Genomic DNA, 16,376 nt, shown 5'->3' with positions numbered 1-16,376 from the left:
CCACAGTGCAGGCGGATTAACTGGGGAGGGGGTGGGTGGGGGAACGGGTGCCTGTGCTGGAGAAAGGACGTTTTCCAGTCCTTCACGTATTGGAGGCAGTGATGGGATGATGGGTCCCTGAGAACCTCACCCTGGCAGTCTGACTGCCCAGAGCCACTTCTCTTGTGTTGCAAGTAAATGGATTGGTAGCCTAGGAAGGGAGCGGTGAGCAGGATGCATTGCCCAGCGCTGGCACGCAGAGCTGCAGGGGTGCTGGTCCCGCTCGGCTCGTTGCCAGTCAAAGCGCCCCAGGGAGGGTCTTGAAGTCCCTGAGGGCCGCTTGCCCCTGTCCTTGGCATGCCTTGCTGGGGGGTTCCTCATCCCAAACCTGTCCCAAACTGCCGCTGGTGAGCTCCAAACGATTGTACCAGCTGGGAGGACACGGGCAGGCAGTGCGGCAGAAGTTCTCACCCCTAAAGCAAAGCCCTTTTGGGAGAGGGTGGGAGCACCTTCTTGGGAAGCCTTTGCTGCTCCTGCTCGTGCTACCCCAGCTCTGGAAGAAAGAGCAGCCTTCAGCTGCTAAGGCAGTTAATGTCACCTTTCACAAGTACTATGCTTGCAAAGGAACCTGCCAAGTATAGCACATTTTAATTTGCTCTTTTCCCATGCATTCCTGGATTTACGGCTAAGTTCAGTCTGGTTACTGCTTGCTGTATAGATGTAAAGCTCTCTCCAGAGGGTCACTCCACGCCATCACCTTTGTGGGCTCCCTCGAGGAAAGTGATGTGCTATTCCCTGAAAAGCATCCACCTAAAGAGGGGGGGGTGTTTGTATTTGAGTTTGCAGAAATCCAAGCTTTGAAAGCTGGCAAGGAGATTTGTCTATCCAGTGATTACATCAAACAGGCTTCTGTCTGAACACAGATACGTTACTCCATTCTCTGCGTGCCTTTAAATGCTTAGTTGTTTTTTAGGTAGTCTGGATTTGGGAACAGATTAATTGTGTAAAAATGAAGGGGGGGGGAGGGGAAGAGGGAGAGGAGGGAAAAAAAGAGCAAGTTGGAGAAAACGCATTTTCAGTGATGCCTGCACCAGGTTGAGAAGTACATTTGCAGTTGCTTGCCATCTGTAGCAACTTGTCCAAAGGAAACATTACCAGTCAGTCCAGGTTTGGCTGCATAATTGCCATAAACCATTGCAAGGGCATCCAGAATAGCACAGCCCTGGAACTACTTCTAGGATTAGGTCCTACTCCCTTGAAAAATAAACCTTGGCAAGAGCTCAGTTCTCCCTAATAAAAATTCCGTTTTCACAGCTCTAATCAAGTTTTCCAGAGCTGTGGTCCAAATTAGAAACTGCATGCAGAATATCTGACCCAGGAGAACATAGATGGAGTTTTTCATTTAAAGCAGTGCCAGGCTGGAAATTTCCAAAGTTCTCAGTGGTTCACCTATGGCAAAACTAATAATGTGTCCTAATAAACCTGTCCCTTCCACAGCAAAGCACTGCCAGACCCCAACTCCCGGTCCCTGCGCACAGGTGGAAGAGTCTCCTTCGGAGGATTCTTCCAGAAATGGCATGTCCCTTTACAGACTTGCAGATATTTCTGGATTGATTTCATGGCCAATAATTTTATTTTTTTTTTTCTAAACTGGGGAGGGTGCTGGGGAAAAAGGGCGATGGAGCTGAAGCCACCTTGCAGAGTGGGCATCCAGAGTGGTGGTGGGCTCCATGCTGAGCCCTGCCTGCCAGGATGGCACCCCATGCCTGCAAACTTCTTTGAGGTCCTCCAGAATTGTTCCACAAGTGGTCTTTGCAGAAAATGCTGTGGTTCCCCTAGGATCCCTCCTTGTTTGTTATTCACCTGCACTGCTCGCCGGCAGCCAGAGGCGTCAGGACATTGTTGGGGTGTGATCAGAGACCGCCATGCAGGCTTGGTCCCACTTTCCAACCCTGTCCCCCCTAACTATACAGTGTATTCCTGCATTTACAGGAGGGACACTTCAGAAATACGGGGCTGTCCCCAGGAGGGTTTTGAGGAGTGATGGCTGGGTTGGTTTGTACAAGTCACCTGGAGTTCAGCGCCAAGTGTTAGGAGAGCTGCTTGTCAAGTGAACAGCAAAAGCAGCTTTATGTTTAATCACTTAAATCGTTTTCTACCATTGTTTTTCCAGCCTTAGATCCAACTGTCTATCAGTAGCTTTCAGTGCAAATGTATTTTTCTTTTCATGTGATTGAATGCTCATCTTGCAATATTTGGAAAACAATGGACCTATTAGTGTCTTGAAGAGAGATGAGCCAGTTACATGTAACCACAGGATAAATCTCTGCCTGTTCTGTTACACAGTGCACAGGATTCAAGCAATATATGTTTATTTTTAAAATGCAAACGCAGCCGTGAACCATGCAGCATGGATCACAGACAAACTTGGCCATCAGTAAATGACAGCAGAGTCTGTAGGAGAAAGGAGGAAACGGCAGTCACAGGTCATCTTTGTATCTCAGGCTGGCCAGGCTAAAAGATGTACAGAAACAGAAAAACCCTGGGCAAGATCGTTGCTTAAATGCTCACGTGGGCTCCTAATTGTGGAAACATGTTGAATTATGTGATACAATGCGGTTATATAACACCTTTTATGAAACTCTTGGCATGAAAACAATGCATAAAAATAACAGATGTGGCAAATCATAACCATGTTCTGAAATCTTTCTGTAGTTCAGTGTAGTGAAAACAATGGACTTGATTTACATTGGGTTTTTTTTTTACCACCCCCCAAAAAAAATGTCCACAGGCAAAGTAATATTTGAAGAACAGTAAAAGACTAAAAGCACAAACAGGGTTTCTCCTAAAGAGATCTGCAAGCGGCTGTTAACTCCAGGGCAGTGCAGCGAAGGGTGCGGGAGGGGATGGAGGGTCAAGCCCTGCTTGTGCAACTCCCGCTGCCTTCAGCAAGACTTTTCCTGCAAGCCAGGCGAGCAAAACATGGTCCTGACATGTGTCCCAAGGGAATGACGATAAACCAGCATCCCAGTTAACAACAGAGCATGCAATTGTCTTTCTAGGACCATCACTTCAGCAAAAGGGATGCCCGAGATGAACTGTAAATTCACAAGGACCCCTGCAAGGGAATAACTAGCTGGGTGCCTGGCTGTACCCTCCAGCCTTTCACCATTTCCAGAGTTTTCCAGGATATCAGCACAGAGATGGGTTTTCAGCGCTCCACAAGAGGTGTCTGAGGCATCGGGAATGTGGCTTTTCCCATGCTTTCATGAAGCTGCCCTGCTGATAAGAGCCCTTGTTGCTCAGAGCCTGTAATCAGAGCAGAGTCTGCGCACCGGCAAATGCTCTGTAACTCCATTAACTGATAAAGAGGAAGAGGCACCAATTAAACACCAACAATTTACTCCTGTTTGTTGTGGGACACGGTGTCCTGAATACAGGCAATCCGCAGCTCGGAGTGCCTAAAATCAGCCCCAGAGCTTTAAACCGTGCAGCAATGCCGTGCTGCTGCTGTGCATGGGGGAAGAAACTGGGTATTGCTGGGCCTTGTGTGATTTGTTGCTTGTGGTTGGTTTTGTGTGTTGTTTTATTTTTTTTAAACCCTTTCTGGCTATTAGCCTTTTATACAGTTGATTTCCACGTTGGCTCAAGCCCTGGCTGTGGTTGGCATAGGGAACCATCCTTGGTACGGTAGCTCCGTAATAACCATGCTTCCCAGAACTGAATTTGGCCTCAAATCTGCTCCATAATGTCCCATTAATTCATTATTCATTGTTCAAGAGAGCCCAAATGTGAGCACAGGGCTGACTGCTCAGCCATTTCTGAGCAATTTGGCTAAGAGATGCCAATTATTTCTTGGTAGTATTTTAAAGAATTTTTGGTTCCCGGATGGAAGAAAACGGCAGGACATCTTCAATGAAAAAGGGAAAAGTAGTATTAATATCCTATTTATATTAGCTGAGAAAAGAAAGATCTTTCAGTTAAAGGCTTCCAACTTAAAAAAAAAAAAAAAAAAGGGAAATTTCAGCTGAAAGAGGGAACTTACTGTTTTGAAAGAGTTTGCTGGGTGGAGACGTCAAACTGAAAGGATCTTGTGCAACTCTGCTTTTTAGGTCTAATACTAAATTCACCCATTTATTCCTTTGCTTTACCACGGGAAAATTGCCGAGAAACGTTAAGGAAAAGACTCATTTTTGGACAAGCTGAAGCATGTAGCATCTTCCAGGATCAAACCTGGACATTTCTGTCTAATTTTTCTCCAGAGAGCTGATATTTCTGTAGCTTTTCCCATCCTCCAGGTCCTCTCTAAGTGTTAAGTATTTTTGCATCCAGCAAATGGAACAATAACGGAGGGCTTAGTTTTCCCATCTGTCAACTAGTCCTGAACAACTTGTATGTCTTTCTCTTTGGACAGAAATCTTAGCTAAATTAAAAGCTTTAGTGTTCGTTTTCGTGTAACACAGGTTCTGAAAGAAATTCTGTCATCACATTTCTGGTTGATTTATTGTTGTTGTTTTTTTTTTAACATACTACAAATCATGGAAGACTTGTTTTTGTAACTTGGGAGACGGTGGCTCTATCTTTGGCCCACGCTGCCCCAAAGTAATGCACGTCACAACAACGAAGCCAGAATTTTGGGGGAGCTGATGCTGTACGTTAAAGGCAGTTAGCAGTGTTGGTAAGGGAAAACTGCAACCCAGGGGCTTTGGAGAGATTGCTCTGCTGGTGCAAAGCTTGAGGGCCACGAGTGTGTGGCGATGCTGAGGACGGCTGAGCACAGGCTGGCCTTTGTTGTTTCCCAGCCTGCCAGACAGCGTATGGTATAATGCTGTTTGTCTTGGGCTTGACCCTCCGAGGCTGTAGTTCAGCAAATAGTGCTACTGACTTCGGCTGGTCTCTGTGTGTGGGGGTGCTGACACGTCATTTAAAAACGTGTTGGTGGGCTTTTGCACTTGCAGGACTTGGTGTTGACTCTGCGCAGGTGATGGCAGCTCTAGGCCATGTAGTGCTGCTCTCTACCCCCTCTCAGCCCTGGGTCTAGAGCAGTTTATAACATAAAAGGTGCTTCTGGGTGCAGGTTTCCCCCTTTTCTGCCGTGCATGTAAGCTTTGTGCCTGCTTCCCAGTAAATGTTGCCTGTCCTCCCCCTTGCTGCTGGTGTGACCCAGCTGGCAGGCTCAGATAAGGGCTGAATGGGGAGATAAGAAGCTCTTTTCCTTCTCCTCCCACATCTGAAGCACCAGAAAACGGTGAGGCTCTGCTTTTGAAATCCCACAAGCTCTGTTAAATACGTGGGAAAGTGGCTCCCACATGAAATGGGTCACACCCCCCTCCCTGGTCCTTGGAAGACAGATTCATAAAATATAAATCTTTGGTGAGAGAAGTGAAACGAGAAAAAGAACAACAGTTAGAACCAGGTTGCCCTTCTCCTCAGCACCCCACCACATCTCTTAAGAGGCCACCCTTGAAGCTCCAGGATAGTTTTACCTTGAGCAAACCCATATAATGTGATGTGGCAAAGACACACCCTGAAAGACACAGGTAGGAATTTGGCTCTGGCGCTATTTCTACTGGAAAACAAAAGGGTTTCTGTGATAGTCCAGAACAAGTGCCAGTTAAAGGGTTATGAACTCTTTTCATACCATGTTAATTGCAGACTATGACTACCAAGGTTCACACAAGTCATCAGTCACTTTTTCCACCCTTCTTAATTAGGCAGGCTGAGTGCTACGTGGTGATGTAGTCCAGCAAATTGAGAAAACAGGGCAAATAAATAGCTTTTTCTTGTGGTCTGTTGGCTTCTTCCTCAGCAATGCATTTTTAGAGTGACATCCATGGATGCAGCAACGCGTCTGTAACGGGACCTTAAATAACAGAGCACAAGGCAACTGTGGCAGGGCTCTGCCAGGGTTCCTCTGGGCTTCACGGCCAGTGCGATTTCTGCTGCAACATGTGCTGCCTCAGAAAGGAGGTGTGATAGCTTCATCACACCAGTGATAATGAAGTAGAAAAGGACACAAAGAGGCAGCTATTGACTGGCTCGGGTCTTCCCTGCTCTGAGCCTCGGCGTCAGAAACTGCCACTGCTGCGATTCCAGCGTCGGTATCCATAGCATGAGCTTTAGAGCAGATCAGGTTCAAGTATTTTTGCTGGGTTGTGCTGTCTACTCGCTAGCTCGTGCTGCCAGTGGAGCTGCAGCGGGGATAAATTATGATGTCAAAACAGAGAGATGTTGTCATACAACCATCTCCCCTTCTGGGGTCAAGGTTCTGCTTTATAGCTTGGAAACCCATTAGTCCATTTGAAAGCATATGGCCAAGAACGGACAAAAAAAAAAAAAAGTCTTGTGTGTTTGGGTCAGAGCTACAGACAAAAGGCTCTTTGTGCTAAGAGCTGACAATGACAAATAAAGAGGAACCTGTTGATCTGGGAGAGAAATGGAGGATTATGAAAAGATCACATGGTAAGAAAAAGACCTTGGCTGTTTGTCTGGATGTCAGTCTCGCCTGTCATTAAAATGCTTTCTGCAGCTATGGCATATTTGTTAATAGAAATACTCTCCCCTGCTCACACGGGTTTTTTTTCCAGCCAACAAAAAGCTACCTGTGCCTAAATGTGCCACCCTCATGAGACCACATCAGAGAGGTGATATGCTTTTAACTGGATCCTCGCCATGTGTTAGGCATTATGCAGAATAATTAATGTTTGCAAATCTCTCTGATAGCGCTGGGAGCACTAGAAACAGTCAGTGCTAAAAAATAGTGTCTCTCCAACCACGATACATAAATACAGGACACAAAGAATACCCAATGACAAAACCCCTATAATTCAACAAAATTATTGGAAGCAAACCAAAAGCTATGTCTAATGCTAATAATAAGCATATTTCCCAAAGGTAACATTTGATTTCTATCCAAAACCAAACATATTTGAAGCTCTGCCTGAATGTCATTGTATAGCAGATTAACTGGGACAGTTTAATCTGTGAATAACTTTGTAAAGCCTTCAGCCAACTCTGAAGAAACAGCAACAGTCTTGACAAGACTGGGCTACAAAACACTTTGCAGATAATGTGTTTTTTTTTCACAGTAAGTCTGGAGAAAACAGAGAACGGCTTTGGTTTTGTGGTATGCGCATCTGGCAAGTACATATTTCTGATTGGTGCACAGAGAACACGCTGAACAGAAATATTTATATTGAACATTGGGCTGCCTAAAATGACCTCCAGAGCCTATGAAGTGCACCATAGATATTTTAAAAAATCTATTATAGCCCATTATGTTCTGGAATGTATCAGAGTCTGTCATTGTAGAGAGTGCCAGCAGCTCTGCATTTGCTGTAGTGAAGGAGACCCATGGAAACATAAATAAAGGGTGGGGGTGTGCCTGTGGGGGGAAATAATAACAGAATGCTTCTTCTCTGGTTTTATTTATCTTTATAGCTGAAGAGACTGGGATGGGGAAGGTGACTAGAAAAAGAAACGCGGAGGGGAAAGGTCCCTTGCTGTTCTTTAAGCACTGGTTTGAAATCAATGCAGATCAAGCACTTGGAAGGAATGTCTCATTTACTGTTTTTCAGTAAATTGCTGGGCTGTGCTTCCTAGAGATAATGCGATAGTCATGCCCATGCCAGTAGGAACATACTTTAACAAAAAGAAAAAAAAAAAGGTGTGCAATTCTTTGCAAGCAGCGTGCGGGTAGTTTAGTCTGGGATGCCCTGAATTCTATACATTGACCGAGAAATATCTAGGGCTGCTGCATATCTCTCTTGGTTGTACAGTGCATTTCTCAGTTCTCCATAGCTTATTTCAAAGACAACACAAACTGTATTTAAACCCAGCATCCTCATGCAGAGGGAAATGCTGTCTCCTGCTCACTGCAGCCTGGTACAGCCTCTCTGGCAAAGCTGAGGTATTTTCTAACCACTGCTCTTCCTTCTTCCTCTGCCGTCTTGATTCTTCGCCCCTGGTAGTTGGTGATGCACGCTCAGTAACTTCAGTGCTGCTGGATTAGACTTAAGGTCCAATTATCCTCATTAAAACTATAAACTAATAATTCACAGTTCAAAGTAGGTTTGCTATGGACAGCACCACTAGGGATTTAGTGCATGATACTGGAATTGGTACTTAGGTTTTCTTTTAATAATATTTTTTAACTGGAGGCAGATCTATTTATATATGCTTTGGGAGAATAATTTTATGGGTAAATAGAGTCTTTATTAATATTTTCTTTGTTAATTCATTGATGTTAGTAAAGAGCTTTGAAGATGAAAGCGCTGTATGCAATAAATATTAACATTATTCCAACTTATTTTAATGTTGCCAGCATTCCAGCTCCATCATCTTTCATCCAAGAATCTCAAAGTGCTTTCCAAATGTTAATTAATTTCCTCTCAACAGTCCAGGGAAATACCTATTATTATCATCCCCGTTTCACAAAGGAGACATTCTGAGTGCATTTTACCCCATGACTTGGTCAAAATCAGGTAATGTGCCAGGAGTCTATTTGGGACTGATCCAAAAATTCATGACTCCCATTCTCCCGTCCTTGCTGCTAGACAGCATTCCCGTCTTGGGAGTGGGCTGTGACACTCGCCTGTGTGGCGCTGGCCTGCAGTCACCAGCTGCTTTTATTGGTTGCTTTTAAAAAAATAGACAATGATAGCATGCCACACCCAGGACAGGTGAGGAAACAAAACTCTTCAAAACCAGAATTATGGAGGTTATTAATGATACTGAGTGGGCTAGAGTGCATTTTCAGTATCTTTTAACTGGCTGCTGTTGGAGAGTCTTATTGTAGAGTCAGAATCTCATAATCCATACCCCGACAACTATCAAAATAGAAACATTTTCTCCAGTGCAGCAGAGGTGAGGGTATCTTGTGGTGGAGAGTGCAAGCGAGCACAAAAGATCTGAGCTGAGCAGCACATGCTGCAGCTGAAACGTCTTCTAAAGCACTCTCCCCAAACCAGAGGTGAAGTTAATGATGAGATGAGACCATGCAGAGACAGCATGACTCCAGCAATCCATGAGAACAATGCAAAGTTCAAAAATAGCAGTATTGACTGGCAGAAAAACAACATACATATAATTTTCAGGTAATTACTACAGTATAATTAGCTCTGTTGTTTTCATATGAGCCATCTGAAATTAACTCTACTTGCTACTGGAACTCAGCTTTATTTACAGTGTTCCCATGACTAAAGCGATTCTTTAGAAATAGTGATTAAGAAATAAAGATGCGAGTACTTCATACCAGATACTGCCTCTGTGCCAGTGGCATAGCCTATCCACTGGCATTTTATTCAGCATTTTACTCACCTCTACTCTGAACCACTTTAGGCAAGATGAGAGCTAAAGAACTGGAGGAGACAAGCATAATCTGCTCCTATACTGCCTCCGTTACTTCCATGTGTAATAATCTACTCCTACAACATCTACGTTACTTCCACATCTGGTCCATAATGGAAATTGTAGGACAGGGAGGAGGAAAGAGGCTCAGATTGTAGCAGGCCTCTGTCTTTTTCTGTGTCGCTGTATGTGGCTGATGCTACATGCAAAATTGTTATAAATTAGGATTGTATAAAAATGTCAGCATTTGACACATGCTTTGTGAGTGGAGGAAGCAGGGGAGTAACATGTAGCATCGTAACAAGGACTTAATCAAAGTTCTGGAAAATTTAGCACCTTGAGGAGTATTTTTTTTTCTGCAGAAATCTCCATTTTGGGAATTATTTAGTATCTGTAGAAAGTAACTTCTTAAGCACTGGGACCTTGCAGTCTTACATAAAATCATTTCTAATTGGAATGAAAGAGTATGTCACAGTTAAAACCTGGTTTTGTTGATACTGTAAGTCTGTACAGCTTAATTAAAAGTCTGCCTCGCCTCTCTGAAGATATTTTGAATATAGGTATAGCTTTCTATAGTTTTCTGTCCTCTTGTTTGAATAGTTCTTGGCCAATTTAAAGCTTTTGAAGCGTTGGATGCTCTAGGTATTACTTGGCTTTGATATGGCACTGCATGCTTCACAGCTTGCTATGGATCGGTGATGGCCTGTTGCAGTTTCTTTTTACTTTTTCTTCTTGTACTGCATCCACACATTATGAAAATGGGTGCTAATGACAAAAAATCCCAATTGTGATTCAGCGAAGTGGAATTTTGTTGACAAAAAATCTGGGTTCAACTCAGCCAAAGGAAATGCTTTTACAAGTGCAGATGAATATCTTAGGAATGACCATTTCTTCTCAGAGCAAAACCTATTCTAGATATAATTTAAACAAACAAACAAACAAACCCCCCAAAACAGAGAAAAGGATAAATAGTCAAATAATAGCCCAGAGAAAAGTGAACAAAGGTACATATAGAAGTAGATCCATTTATCAGCAGCAGTTTTCTTGGGGTATAAGTTGCAGAAGTTAATTTTAGGTAAACTAAATGCTGCAAGGCCAGTGGGATGCTGTTGCCCTCCCAGCTCAGGCTGCCTGTAACCCCTATGCCTGGTTTCAATGCAGGGAGCATTCCCCTACAACATAAAAATCCTCCAGTGTAAATGAGTTTTGCTGTTGAGACGGCCATCGTTACGTATAAAATTAAACAAGGCACTTTGCATGATACCCCCGCGGCTGGTTCGGCAGTAATCCAGGCACTTTTCTTTTCCTGCACCTGCACCCCGTAACAGTGCAGAGCATGGAAGGCGCGGGGCAGAAGGCAAACGACGGCCGTGGTCTGTAGGCTGTGTGCGGTGTGCTCGGGGCAGCCGCTGCAGGCTGACCCCCAGGAGCAACAAGCGGGAAGACCTCGTTCTGTTCGTCCTCACCTGAAAATACGGTCTCCATTTGACACGGCTAACACTTCATTTGATTCAGTCCAAATATAAATAGCTTAATTCTGAAGGGCAGGCCTTAAAGAATGTTAGCGGAGTGCTACGAGCAAGCACATGTCATCCATTGATACTGGAGCGGAAAAGGCTAAGCAAATAGTTTTAAAGAATGGCCTAATTGTTGTGCCTATTACTATTGTCTCGCAGCTGCAAGGCTTTGTATAACAGTAAAGTACACAGGGAGCTCAGCTTGACTTGGAATGTGCAATATACAGGGCATTCAAATATCAAGGAGTGTAATTAAAATTTTTAAATATTTGCAAAAATTGCAATGGGGAAAGAGTTTGTCCATGGCCACGGTAGGCTTTGAGTACCTGGTGTCGCAAACCGCACTTGTCTGTGTAGAGCAGTAAGGCAAGTTGGTATTTAAGAACCCAAAAAACAGGAAATACACAAATGAAGCTGGGATGTGTCACGCTGTAACGCTGCATAAGTAATTAAAGATTATAGTAACTCATTTACATATGCTTTCCATATTGCAATACCATTGTTATACCAGGAGATCTAAGGATATAAACCAGGTGACATTAGCAAAATGGTCCAGTATCTTTCCCTAATTTGGGATCTTAGGTGATTGACTCCCCTTCTGTAAATTTTAATAACACAGGCAGCAAAGATGTCACGAATCCTCCTTTTCTAAGTAAGTAGCAGCCCTTGTTTGGGGCCAAATTGGAGAGATGATGGCAACATCATATGGTATAATGTAATTTAATAAAATACTGCACTTGGATGTGAATTTAGGGAGAGATGTGTGTCCCAGCCAAGTCTCAGTCACTCAGCATTGTTGAACTTACTGTACAGCATATTGAGCAATGCCACGTGTATTGCTTATACAGAATGAAATGAACTTATTTTATCTGATATACTGGCTACACCATTTTCTACGCATACAGCCAAGTAATTTTCATGAAAATGTACTTCTCTGGCTTTTTTTTCTCCCTAGAAAAGGCTATTTCAGTGACAGATCTGAACGTTTTTTATGCCTCCAACAGTCTTAGGAATAACAGATGTTTTTAGTGGCATGGTCACATTTCTCTATCAAGAAATAGTGTCATTGAGAATCTATCATTAAATAAATTATATTTGGGATCAAAAATGTGCTGCCCCCCCCCCCCCCCGCCCCCAGTTTGGAGCAGAAAGTTTGTACTATTAGACAAAGAGGGAAAAGTCTTGGAGGCTTGGACTAATTAAAACAACATGTTAGAAGAAAAAACACATTATCTGTTTTAAAAATGTTATTATGTCTGATCATGATTTTTAGAATGTGATTTGTGTGACTACATTTTTGGGTAGGTTACACAACAGGAAAATAGAAATGGGAGTGGAAGGTAGATTCTGGAAGTAATTTATTTTACTGCAATATAGCAAAAAGGGGGAAACGGACTTTTGAAAGTTGAGAATTGAAAATATAAAAACTTTGAATGGTTGAGGAAAACCCTGCGCGCTCTGTTTTTCTCTCCCTGTGTCCCCACCCCCTGCCAAGGTTAAAAGAAAAAAATTTGTAGTTTTAGCTCAGAAAGAGAGGTGACAGACAACTGGAAGTCTATTTTGGAGGTGTTCTTACCTGCTCCAATTGTACCCCACCTGCACTACTTGATGGGCATATAATTTTGAAATGAAGACAGAATTGTGACAGATCTGAGTGTTGCCATCACTCACAGAGCTGCAGCAGAGCTGGAGCAACTAAGAGCACCTTTGAAAATGACTGTGTGTTGACAAAGTCTTTTCTTGGCAAAGAAACCATCGTCTAAGTCTCAGGAGTAGAGAGGAACAAAATTTCACTACATGTAAATAATTGTCCAAAAATAGAAGCACAGATTGCTTTGCACATTAAGTTCCTTCTTCATACTAAAGCATATACCATTTTAAAAAAGTGACTATCAGAAGTCCAAACTGAAAAATAAAGGGCCTGTATTAGCTTTGTCTGTAAAGCCACATAATTTAGGGTGAACCATTTTGAATGGAGTATTCTGTATCCTCTCTTTTAGTTTGCTTCCTTATTTTAATATATCTGAAGACATTCTCAGCCTGTTTTATTTAAAGCAAGTTTTGAAAGAGGGCACTGTGGTTTATGGCCATGTGTCAGGTTTGATAGTGTTATGCCATGATTTAGCAAAGCACTTAAGCACACGTCCACATCCCACTGAATTTGGTAGGAAGTGAAGAAGCAGAAGAAAAACTGTTTGCTGTGCTGCAAGCCTCTTTCAGGGGGAGGAAAAAGAAAAGAAAGCAATTGAAAAAAAAAAAGGATTTGTCTTTACACAATTACAGATCATTTTGCCAAGTTCTTTAAACTAGACACAAACTCACGGATCATATTAGATCATGATTATTAAACATATTCAATCAATCAAAATGAAGTATTCTAAACTGGGCTGGTTCAGACCACTGAAATAGATCAGCTAATTATGGTACACGTGGGTGTACTGGGTAGTCATCTGACTTTTATTTTTTTAGATATCTTGCCTAGCGCCCTGCCCCCTCTCCAAACCAGCATTTTAGACACTATGATGTCTTCATTACATGCAGTATTAAGCTAGCATATTGGAGTATTACTTATCAGCCTTTTTTAATTGCTCCTCATTTTCTGGATGCTTCATTTGATATGCCGATGTTGAGGACTGTAAAAGAAACCCACGAGAGCAGTGGATGCTTTGCTTATCTGCAACAGAAATGGGATGTATGCATGACCTACAGAAGAAAGAGGGGTACCAGTGAGGAGTCACAAAAGATGCACCTTGGTTTTCTGTCAGTCTGGTCTTGAGACCAAGCTGGGGAATGTTTCTGGGTGAAATGCTTTGAAATGAAATGTTTGGGAAGAGATGTGGGTTGTTTTCCTTCATTCAGAGAATCGGGATCTTCATATATATTCTTACCAATAAACAAGATGCTATCAAAAAGCTACTTTTCTAGTAAGATATTTGATACCACTATCACATTCTCCTCTCAATGGAAACTACATAATTTGAAATTGTGGCTAACTAGTCAGGTCATATGGGAGACATAAATTATAATTCAGTAAAATAATCATGAGTGGTAATCTTTTTACTGCTGATTCCCTGTGTGGCCTCAAGCATGCTTTCTTTAATCTCCAGACTGGAGACATTAATGCATTTTTTGTCTTGCAATGCAGATAATGTAAGTGCGTTCTGAATGGACAATGGTGAATTTTATAGCAGTTATGGAAAAATAGCAAATTTTGTATCTCATTTAAAAGTGTACAATATAGGCCACGTTCAGCAATTTTTTTCCATCCTATGCACTAAGGTAACGGCCAAGTGGAAAAAATGTCATGGCAACCCATACATACAGAGCAACACACAGGTAAAAAGGAAGCTGAATCAAGCTCAGGTGTGTGACTGAAATTCTAGAATTTAAGCCGACCAACTTCACAACTGAGGCAGTCGTCTTGCTGGGTAGGATTTCTGGTATGTATCTTTCCCCTCTGCACTATCTGGTCTGCTGTTGAAGAACCCCATTTTATTTGAAAATGGTATGACACAGGCAGGGTCTACAAGCTCTGCTCTGACCCCGCAGGCCCTCCTGGGAACATTTGTATTGCTTTTCCTAAGAAAGAGGAAAACCCGGGCAAGCTTACGTCGATTCCCTGAACTTCTTCTGCAGTAGCTCTGGGAAATAAAACTTATTATATCCCGCTTGGTGCTGCGGTTCGTACCACCGAGGAGCTGGAGGCCGGCTGCTGGCAGGACACGCTCTGGCCGAACTGCCGGAGCCCTGCAGCCCGCCTCGCCCCACCGGCAGAGCCGGGTACGGGACCCCCGCCTAGTCCCGGGCTGCTGCTTCCCTCCTGAACCTGCGGATTAAGCAGCAGGAAGCCGAGTTGCAAATCCCGATTTTAATCAACTAATTACTACAGGAATTGTGTATCCACCTCTTCCCGCTGGTGATCCCAGCCCCGAGGGCCCCCGGCGCCCCGAGGGGCCCCCGGCGCCCCGAGGGCTCTGCCCGGCGCGGCTGAGGAGAGCCGGGCCGCGCTCCCCTCAGCGCCCCGTTGCCCTCACGGCGTGAGCAGCGGGGAAGGCGGAACCCAGGGGAGCCGCGCTGTCACGGGGGGAAACTTTCCAGGCGGGGCAGCGGCGGCGGCAGCCTGCCCGCGGGGCGGTTCGGAGACACCCCGCTGAAGGCCCGGGGCTCCCCGCAGCCCTGGGGAGGGGTCCCGCGAACCGCTACCCGCCGGAGACCCCCTGCCCAGCGCAGCGCAGAGGAGGGACAAAATGGCGCCGCGATTCAAACGCTGCGCGCTGCGTGCCGGCGGGGGGGCGGCGGGGGGGCGGTGTCCCGGCGGGGTTCACTGCGCCTGCGCCCGGAGTTGCAAGATGGCGGACAGTGCGGAACTAAAGGTAAAGCGCAGCTTCAATTCCCTTCGCGATGCCTCTCGCTGCCGCGCTCGGGGCCGCCGCGGCTGTGCTCCCCCCGGCGCCGGGGACGAGCCGAGCCGCTGCCGGAGCCCCGCGGTGCCCCTCGGTGCTGCCTCGCTGGGGTGGCTGCGGCGGCGCCCCGCCGGCAGCGGGGGCTGAGGGACGGAGCGGGGCGGGGAGCGGAGCTGTCCTCCCCTCGCCTCCCGCCCGACCCAGCTCCGCCGGGCAGCCCCGCCGGGCCGGGGTGTGCGGGCGGGGAGGGCTTCCCTCAGCCCCACGGAGGCGGTGGTTGGGCTCGGGCCGGGCCGTCGCGGAGGGTGAGGGCGGCGGCGACGACGGCCGGGGGAGCCCCCGGGAGTTGCCGGCGCTGGGCAGCGGGGCTCGGCCGTAGCCGAGACGGGGGATGGTTCCCCGGGCTCCCCGCAAAGTTTCCAGGGGACTCCGGCAGCGGCGCCGCGCGGGGAGGGAGCCCCGAGGAGCGGCTCCGCCAGCCGTTGACAGGCGGCCGGCTCCTAGCGAGCGCCCTCGCCGCCGGGGGTGAGGGGGGGGACCGCCGGGGGAGCCCCGCTTGCCTTGCCCCGCTCCTGCCCCCCGGTGAATAAGGGGCCGCACAGGCAGATGTTGAGGAGTTCTGCAGTGTCCAGCTGGCGGCTCTGCCTGTCATCCTGCGAACCGCACGGAATCCCGGTGCTCTAAAGCACCATCGAGCGAAGTTACAGCCCCCCGAGGGGGTGAAGCTGGGCGGGGGGCTCAGGTGGGGCTCAGCCGGGGTGGAGGGGAGGCAACGACTCTGCACAGCGCGTCCCGTCAGGTATTTTGAGGAATAGTAGTGGTGGAATAGTGGGTGGTGAGGTATCACCACTGTGCACCGCCCTCCCCCCCCCAAAAAAAAAAACCAACACACCAACAAAAAACCAAAAAAAAAACCCCCCAAAAACAAACCAACAAGAAACTAACCAAAACCAAGAGACACCAAACTAATAAATAACACCCCAGGAAACTTCCCAGTCGCTTTAGCAGGGTGTGTGTGTGGGTTCACTCTGCCTTGCACACCCGTCAGTGTATTTAAAAGTTTGAGAATCTCATTGCAGTTGTCATAGGGTCGTTATTCATCAGGAGGGCTTCGGTCTCCTACTTTAAA

General features: G+C 45.8%; 1 protein-coding gene across 3 annotated transcripts in view; it reads left to right on the top strand.

Annotated features, from left to right (window-relative positions):
- Nucleotides 1–15,117: 15,117 nt before the first annotated feature.
- The window catches only part of PIAS1 (protein inhibitor of activated STAT 1), a 67,054-nt gene continuing 65,795 nt past the window's right edge, over nt 15,118–16,376 (top strand). For all 3 annotated transcript variants that reach the window (XM_055715626.1, XM_055715624.1, XM_055715627.1), the window contains exon 1: nt 15,118–15,217. In XM_055715626.1, the coding sequence (XP_055571601.1) occupies nt 15,194–15,217 (24 nt within the window). In that variant the 5' untranslated portion in view covers nt 15,118–15,193. The remainder of the gene's footprint in view (nt 15,218–16,376) is intronic.

Source organism: Falco cherrug, chromosome 7 (genome assembly GCF_023634085.1).
Source record: "Falco cherrug isolate bFalChe1 chromosome 7, bFalChe1.pri, whole genome shotgun sequence".
Taxonomy (NCBI): Eukaryota; Metazoa; Chordata; class Aves; order Falconiformes; family Falconidae; genus Falco; species Falco cherrug.
This window is presented reverse-complemented; position numbering and strand designations above follow the sequence as displayed.